This window comes from Anopheles moucheti, chromosome 2 (genome assembly GCF_943734755.1).
Source record: "Anopheles moucheti chromosome 2, idAnoMoucSN_F20_07, whole genome shotgun sequence".
NCBI lineage: Eukaryota > Metazoa > Arthropoda > Insecta > Diptera > Culicidae > Anopheles > Anopheles moucheti.
The window spans coordinates 100,283,060-100,292,158 of NC_069140.1; the positions used below are offsets into that span (position 1 = coordinate 100,283,060).

The 9,099-nt window shown below is 48.4% G+C and overlaps 1 protein-coding gene across 1 annotated transcript; it reads right to left on the minus strand.

Moving 5' to 3' along the window:
• Window positions 1–912: 912 nt before the first annotated feature.
• LOC128310104 (zinc finger protein 837) lies at window positions 913–5,910 on the minus strand. The gene is made up of 5 exons (XM_053046656.1): window positions 5,410–5,910; window positions 4,359–5,307; window positions 2,775–3,310; window positions 2,598–2,702; window positions 913–1,920 (listed from the first exon to the last, which is right to left on the minus strand). The coding sequence occupies exons 1-5, from the start codon at window positions 5,875–5,877 to the stop codon at window positions 1,162–1,164; spliced, it is 2,817 nt and encodes a 938-aa protein (XP_052902616.1). The 5' UTR covers window positions 5,878–5,910; the 3' UTR covers window positions 913–1,161.
• Window positions 5,911–9,099: the final 3,189 nt, after the last annotated feature.

Below are 9,099 nucleotides of genomic sequence, written 5' to 3' on the forward strand. Positions count from 1 at the left end.
TTGGTGCCGTGACCAGGAGTAGCAGCCGTAGTAGCCATTTCTATTGTATTTGGGTTTTGGTGGTTGTGTGGTTGTAAAAAACGCGCCTGCTTTGAATCAGGAAAAATAGCACCATCTGTTGTATAGGTTGTAATATTGTAAGCTATTGCACTATATATCCGGTTCGGTAAGAGAAAAAACTGGTCAAACAAAAACGGTTTTGACTATTTAGACACTATTACCCTAGTTGCGTTACTATTTAAACGAAAACGGGTGCGCGCGTGGTTTGTGCGTGCCATGTGATAAAACGATTCGCGTGTGCGATTGTGCTGTGGTTTGTGGGCTGGATAATTAAATCTAGATTTGCCTTTACGCCTTACTGACAGAGGTATATGCATTGCTCGTGTCCCCTTTGTTGTCCCCCTTGTTGAGAACAGTTAGAGGTGTTGCGAAAGCATGCGCCAGTGTACACACTGCACATCTTTCCATCCAGGATTAGGGCAAGTGAAGCAGTCCTGTTGAGTTTGAAATGATCGAACGTAAGATCGAACTTCGAAATGAAAGTGACACATTGTAAAAAGGAAAAACATGTACCATAACCGTTCCTCGTTTCATCGCTTGCGTAACGGTCTTCCCCGTTCGATTAGGCCCCAATTTTACAAACTGTCAGTCCTCTATGCCACTTGTCCCTGCTATACCTTTTCTTTTGCCGTCTGGTAACCAATAATTTGCGCGGACAGCGACTTTTACCCTTTCGCCCAGTTCCGCCATTTAATGCGCCATGCGCGCCACGATCCGATCCACAGGTTTGTGCTTCCTTGCGCCGTTTTGAAATGCCCCCCCATTCCGTTTGCTTCCCATGTTTTCCCCCCCAATTCAGTCTTTGGTTTCGATTACGATCTTGCACACACTCTTGCCCGCCTCATTGCCCCTTTTCTTCCCTCCGTCCGTCTCTCCTTTTTCTTCGCTTCGTTTGAGTTCGCTTGTTCGACCGTTTCCTGGGCCGTGCGCTTCCCTGGTCTGTGTTCGGTGCAGAAACCATATCGAGACATGGCATTAATGTCCGTTAGCCATCGATTCGAGCGGGTGATGCAATGGCGGTGCTGCTGGTGGTGGTTGTGGTGGCTGCTGCTGCTGCTGTGGTTGATGCAGGTGAACCAAATGCTGTGGATCGCTCGGATATCACTGTGCCACGACGGCCTGCGGTATCGGGGCGGCCACGATCGCGGCCGCTACGGCTGCGGCGGCGGCTGCTGATACTGGCGGCGGCACGGACACCGGTGGACCACCTCCGTTCGGTCCGGGGCCGTGGGGTGGTGGAGGAGCTGAATTACCTGGCCCACCCCCACTCGATTGCTGGTTCTGGGGCGGACCACCCACGTTCGGGGTGACCGATGCGGCGGCTGCGGCGGCAGCAGCTGCAGCGGCGGCCGCAGCCGCCTGCCCATTAGCATTGGCCGCCGCTACGGCGGCCGCACCCGCGACGAACGATTGATTAAACGGTGGTCCGTAACACTGTGGAAAGTACAGCTCATGTTTTACCGGTGTGCCCATACGCTGGATCAGCTGGTTCTGCTTATCCATCAAAAACGATGGCGATACCTTCTGCTCGATTATACCGTTGTTGTTATTATTGTTGTTGTTGTTGTTATTGTTATTGTTGTTGGCGGCGCTGTTGTTGCCATTGGCGTTGTTTCCGTTTGCCGCCGCGCCCGCGTTCCGCGCGGAGTCGCTGTTATCATTATTGTTGTTACTGTTGGTAGTATTGTTGTTGTTGTTATTATTGTTGTTGTTGTTGTTGTTGAGAGCAGCCATGGACGCCAGCTTGCGTGATTTGGACGAGTGCGGGTTCATGTGGTTATCGATATGTTTCTTAACCTCCTGTTCGGTGCCGAAGCGTCGCCTACAGTTAGGCATTGGACAGCAGAATGGTCGGTCGCCCTGTGAAATGATTAGAGTAAGCACCACAAACAATCGATTAATCCGTTGTCGTACTAGTAACATGACGGCTACGTAAAGATTGATATTTGAAAGTGACCTAATAACACGCCTGAAGCTATGCATTCCGCAAAGCAAACATGAAGGACTTAAATTAGCGTATAAGACATTAATGCTTAACCAGCTAGTTTAGTGTCACCGAAGGACTGGCTCGATTGAGCGGGGCTGTGTAAACTTCAATGTCTGGTAGCTATTGGCTAATTAGTTAGTTTATTAATTGTACAAAGTTGTCTTTTTTGAAATAGTTTATACAATGGACATGGCAAAAAACAATATGATTACCTCACGATCGGCAAGTTTTCTTCATAGAAAGGATACTTGGCAATCACAAGGCATTCCACAACCGCTACCATCTATAGAAGATGACGAAACAGCCTCACAACTCCTACTAATTATTCTACGCAATGAGATCTTTTGGAGTCCACGTCAAGTTTGGCGGACTTGTGAGGTTTACAATGAGGTTTACAACAAGTAATGATATGATGATCAAGTGATCGTGATCAATGATCAAGTAATGATAAAAGAAAAACCTTTTGGTACAAAGACGTGCATTTTAGGATGACCTCGTAACAGACAGTTACCACAAAGGGCAGCTAGAGCTGAAATCTAAATTTTACAACTACCTGGTGCGTTCGGGTGTGCTGATCGAGAATTGCTTTCTGCCGGAAGTCTTTGCCGCATTGTCCGCACCGGTACGGTTTCTCGCCCGTATGTATACGAATGTGCTGTTATGGCAAAAGAAACGAAACGATTATGGTTAGAGGCTATTCTGAAGAACCGCTCCACGGTCGTCCTACCTGGTTCAGGATCGTGCGCTGCCGGAAGAACCGTGGACAGTACATACAGCCGAACGGTTTCTCGTTCGTGTGGATGCGCAGATGCTGCGTCAGGTGTGACTGCTGCCGGAACCGCTTGCCACACTCCGGACACGGATAGGGCCGCGACTCGATGTGTATGCAACCGTGCTGGAGCAGCGTACTCTTCTGCTTGAACTCCTTCTGGCAGATGGGACAGCGCACGTACAGGGGCATTCCCGCCGACCGGCCGTGCTGAATCACGTCCGGCAGTATCGCCTTGCCACCGGTGGCCTTGTTGAGATACTGCAGATTGTTGCCGAAGATTGAATGGTTCACGCCCTTGCCGTCCTTGAAGTAGGCCGGATAGTTGTCCGGCGAGAAGCAGCCGCGCGATTCACCACCACCCTGAGACGCTTCGTCACCGAACGTTTGTTCATCCTTCGGCTGGGCGTTCTCCAGCTCCGGCGGGTACGGTACATCCTGGGGCCAGAGTGTAGCGTGCGGACCGTTCTTGAAGATCAAATGCGGAGACACATCTGTGGAGCAGAACGAAGCAAGAAAGGGCACCGTGAAAGATCTACCGGTCCGAGTGCGCGTGTTCTAGGATGCGCTTTTATGCTTTAGCTAAGCCTAACAGGAAAGAGGACGTATTACGAGCAACGGGTTTTGCAACGTGTGCCAAAGGTAACGCCAAAAGTGACCCAACCAATGTGTAATTTTACTGTTGTAACATACAAGATGATCTTTGTTTTTGAAGTCTTTGTCAACCAAAGGCAACTCGTTCCGTACTGAGCTGAGAGCCCACGTTAGAGGGTAGCTTTGTACTGCAGGAGTTCGTCCACGCACAAAGCTTCCCTCGCTCGCGGGAGGGAAACAGCATGCATGGGTAAAGGATGATGGAAAGATAATAGTACAACACACCGAAAAAGCCACAATAGGTAGAGTATGTGCAGGAAAAGCGGGGATTAGGGTTATCTGTGCCAGACATATCGAATTCCTAGCGTGAAGCTCATCCCCGGACATTTTCCCTTCGCGGCGCATTTTGTTTTTTTTTTTTGTTCGCTCTCCACAACGTGCCATTGCAGTGAACCGGTGCCGCTGGATGTGCTTCGCACCAGAAGTCGCAGTCTTCAGCTGTGGGAAGTGAGATGGCCGCCCACCGAGGCGAGGATTTCAAAGACGTCCAAAATGCCATGACCGGGTAGCAGGTAGGGTAGGTGAAGATGGGTTAGAAGGGCAGGTGAGCGTAAGGGAAGGGGATCACCGAGACCGGGATTATTGCACATAGTGTTGGGTCGTGAGCGCAACAGGTCCAGCTGGATGCTCCGCTCACCGAAACGAGCGCGCTCCATGCAGCTCCTAAAGCACTGCTAACGAGCTCCTTGACCCAACACTAATTGCGTATGATGCAGGAGATGGAATGGTGTTGGTGCGCGATCGTGTGTCTGTGTGTGTGTATGTATATATATGTGTGTGTGTGTGTGTGTGTGTGTTTATGTGTGTGTGCAGGAGGAAGAAGAAAGCGTATGCAATTATTAAAATTAACTAAGTATATATAAATCGTCACAATAATCGATCGCTCGCCTTGATGGGTGCGCACATGTTGGTTCAATATGGCCTTTTGTCGAAATTTTTTGCCGCATTCCGGATACGGGCATCCGAACGGCTTATCACCTGAGTGAATGCGGATGTGCTGGTTCAGGATGGCCCGCTGCCGGAAGCTGCGCGGACAGTAAGCGCAGCTGAACGGCTTTTCGTTCGCGTGTATCCGCAGGTGTTGCGTCAGGTGTGATTGCTGCCGGAACCGTTTCCCACACTCGGGACAACCGTAGGGGCGTGAATCGGTGTGGATGCGTTCGTGCTGCAGCAGGGTACTCTTCTGCTTGAAATCTTTCCCGCACGTCAAACACTTGAACAGCCGCAGGTCGGAGTTTTTCGACTTGGAGTGACCGGTACCGGTGCCGGTGCCGGTATTGCCAGCGTTGCCACCATTCGGACCCGGTGCGACACCGTTCGTTGGTGAGTGGTGAAGTTGCTGATTGTTGCCAGCGCCACCGGGTGCACCGCTCGGTGCGGTCGCACCAGCTCCACCACCACCACCGCCGCCACCTCCGTGGAGGAGATCGGGCATGCCGTACTGCTCCAGGGCGCCGGATTGATCGAGCCCGGTCGGCATGCCCACCGGCAGTACGCCCGTTTTGTTGAGATAGTGATGGAGCGGTGCAAAGCCCGGCGGTGGTAACATGGCGCCCTGTGGTCCGGCGTGATGCCGCTGCGCGTAGTAGTTCAGCTCGGCCTGGGAAGCCTCGTTCCCGAAGCACCCGGGCGGTCCGGGCGGCCCTCCACCGCCACCACCTCCACCACCGGCGGTACCGGGTGCCGATTGGTTGCCCTGCTGGTTTGGGTCGTTCGGGTGGTTCCCGGACGAGTTGTTGCCACCTTGCTGCTGCTGCTGCTGCTGCTGCTGGACCAACTGTTGCTGTCCGTTCGGCTGCTGCTGCTGGTGCTGAACGGCTTGTTGCATGCTTTGTACCTAGGAGGGAGACAGAAACACAACGGGAAAGGAAGAAACACCATTAGCTGTCGGTTTGCTTGCCCGCAGGAGTACTACCTTCACTGCACGGGGGTAATGTACCTTGATCAAATCTTCCTCAATGTCTGGACCGTTATTCGCAGGATACGGACTAGTGGCCGGGCTGTGTAGATGACCATTCGCTTGTTCACCCGGTTGCTGTGGCCTATTGTCCTGATTCGGGGGACTATGATTGGCGGAGGTTTGCTGATGGTGCTGCTGCTGCTGCTGTTGCTGGTGGTGCTGTGCTGCCGCGGCGGCTGCTGCAGCGACAAGCTGTTGCTGCGTTGCCGCACCGTTCATGTGTGCCTGCAGGTGGTTCTGAGCGTTCTGCTGGTAGATGGCCGGACCCTCGGCATTTCCCCACTGGACGGCGGCAGCTGCAGCTGCCCCGCGCTCGGCCGCTTCCTGCGAATCCTTGTACAGCACGTACGGGGCCGTGTCCTGCGAGATGCAGTACATTATCTGCCGCGGCACCTTCAGACCCGCCGCCAGACACGCCGCAAATGAGGCGGAAAAATTGATCGCCATCTTGGAGGAGGAGGTCAGGAGTCTCGCTCTCTCTTCCTCTCTATTTCTCTCTCTCTCTCTCCTTCCTTCTCTCTCTGTTTGCTTAGAGGTACAACTCCACAGGCGGAAGATCACTTATCCGGTTTGAATGGGCAGCAGCAGATGTAACCGTTTCTTATATCTTTTGCGCTAAATAATTCGTCTCCTTGCCTTCTTGGTGGTGGTGCTTGCAGTACGCAGTGTTCGCAAACAAGGCTTCCAGTAAACCGGGGAAGCAAGCCGCTAGGTCTTTGTTCAGTGAGCCATCCTGTTGAATAACGGTTCCAGCCTGGTTGGGATACTATTTCTGTATTTTTTTTTTCTATTACTGTTTACTGTTTCTCGAACGATCGTGAACGATCGAGCTGAGTGTGTCTGTAAAGGAGGCAACGAAAGGAAAACAAAATGATTGTGTGTTCTGCTAGCTCTGTTCCTCATTACACTTTAGTGAAATGCAATGGAAAAAGGAAAATAAAGAAGAAAACAAATTTTAATCATACTTATTATGCACGGTTAGAATAAAACCCATAAACCAGACGCGCTTAAACGTTCTCGCAGGGGGGATTAGTTTCAAGAATATGTAAAACACACAGCAAGCGAAACACGCGCCGAGCGAACACTAAGACAAAGCACAACACACCGCGAACATACTTTTCGAAGAACCGAACCGTGCAACGTAAACGCCACTACTGCTCAAATGGTTTCCCAATAGTTTGGTTCGAGTTTTCCCGGCACCACTGCCGTCCTGTTTACAAATGGACGATTTAACAACAACACCGGCAACGAAAAAAACAAAAACCCCTCAACAGAGCAAGCCATGAATGGAAAAGAGGTTTTATTACCACCCTCTCCTGTCCTCTCCTCCTTCCCCTTCCTACACCCGCCTGACAACAGATTGCCGCGCCAAGTGGCACGGGTTTTCCTCGAATCCGTGGGTACGTTTTTATGCACTTGATGCACCAATCGCTGTCCACGCATAGAACGACATGTGCGTGTGTGGGGGAAGAGGAGACTAGGTTATGTTGCGAAACCGTTGGACACTATTATTTTGCGTGCATTGCAAAGTGCACCAAAGGGGGACAACATCGCACTCAAGACGCTAAACAAAACCGCTGACCCTGTGTCGGGGAGATTTTTTTCACCAGCGTATGGGGGAGAAAAAAACCCTTCAAAGCCTAGATTCATTAACCGAGTTGTGTAAGGAAGGACGTGCCGGTGGTGAGCAATTTTTTGGAAGCTCCAATATTTTGGACCCATTTTATTGCATTTATTTTAACACAGCTTTTTTTTTTGATATGGCTTACTTACTTGCCACGGCCATAACCGTTAAGTTTGAATTTGGTGGGAAATTTTTTCCACTACCTTGGGCCAGACAGTAGCATTCAACAGAAATTAGTATCAGACATTTTTATTTCACTTTTTATACAATTATTGGTTTTGTTTTCACATTACAAAAAAAATAAAAAACACACACACACTAGCTTCCCAGGCACCAAACGTGTTCGGTTCCTTAAAAAAACTAAACTAACTCACTGAAAAACCCAACCAAAACAACAAAAAAAGGAATGTTTTTTAGCGATAAAATTGGAAAACTGCAAGGCGAAGAAATTTTGTCGTGCCTATTGCACAAACTGCACTCTTTTTTTTCTCTTTCCACACACCATGAAACCTCGCCCCTTCGTCTGTCTGTTTTTGAGGTCCACCACACTGCTGCAGTTTCGCAAGTGAACAACACATTTTTTCTGTGTGTATTTGCTCTTTCTACACGTTTCCGGCGAAGAAGAAGAGAGATGTTTTACTTTTTCCACCATATGCTGGTTTTTTTCTCTGCTACACGCGAGGTTCCGATGTGCGGCAAACAAAAATATAATGCACTAAATGCAGCTGCAATAACAATAACAGCCGAGGTAGTACCAGGGACTGTTCTCAAGGCACTCGCTCGTCAAACGGGAGCTACTTTTATTTTCCTTCAGCTCGATGCCTTCCTCATGAGCATGAACTGGACTGGATGGCCTCTGTAGAGTCCGATTTGGCACAGTGTTAGGAGAGTGTTATAAAAATGGAAGAATCTGTTGCGGCGTGTACGGGGCACTGTAAGCAACCAGTCCCGGGTGGGAACGTTTCATTCAAGCTGGCACTGTTATTGTATGCACTTTTAGATTTTTTTTATTTAAGTGCTAGTAAGTAAGGTGAGCCGAAAGTTTTTGAAGCCGGTCACATTTTATCTCTTACTTAATCCACAACATTTTTAACAATTAAATGCTCTTTAGAAGAATTTTGGTTGTCTTGTAGACTAAGGAAATCACCATTTCAATTCATTTCACTGTCACTGTCAAATTACCTGCCTTATGGCTTAACAATTAATAAACTTATGTTACTACACCTAACTCCATTTAATAGACCTTCACTTACTAAGGTCTAGTTGATATAATTTGCAAAATAGGGTAACGGTATTCTAGAGACTGCAACCTAGGCTACTGACACCTATCCGACGATCTTTTGCTGGTGACAAACCATTCAAAATACCTCCGACCTCGCTCGATGCGTTCAATATGTGTTTTGCTCATGGGAGCCAATGCCCAGATCCAGACTCTTTCATCAATCTAACCAATGAGCAGTAAACAGGCTTTATACAATAGGAATTAAAAAATACCTCTCTCAATACCTTGAACAATCCTATGGAGCTCTGATCGCAATGGCATCAATTTGGTTTGATAAGGCGAGATCTTCTTCGATCCAAATATTACAAATGATAGTATATATTTATCTCATGTATTTGAGTTCTAAATTAATATTAAATACATGTCCCAAATGATTCAAACTTCTTCAGTTTATCAGATAAATCTTTAGGGCCGTCTCGTACCAAGTCTGATCAGTCTCATTCACTAAGCATCGTAAATCGTATCCAGATAGTAACCCTAAGTTAGACGAGTTTAGTAAGTAAATTTGTCACAGGAATTGCATACATTTAGGCGACATTAAGGCCACAGTTATAATGATAAACAGAGAACATTCTGATTCGTTACCTCCATGGTTTCATCATTTTTACAATAAACGTTTTAAAAATGCATTACATCATAAAACTATAAGTTGAGCAGTTGATATTAATTCCAGCTATGCAAAATGAGGAAGAGTATAAATATTAAAAAGAGCAATAACTACACATAACTTCACTCCTCATTAAAAGGACGCTAACTATTTTGA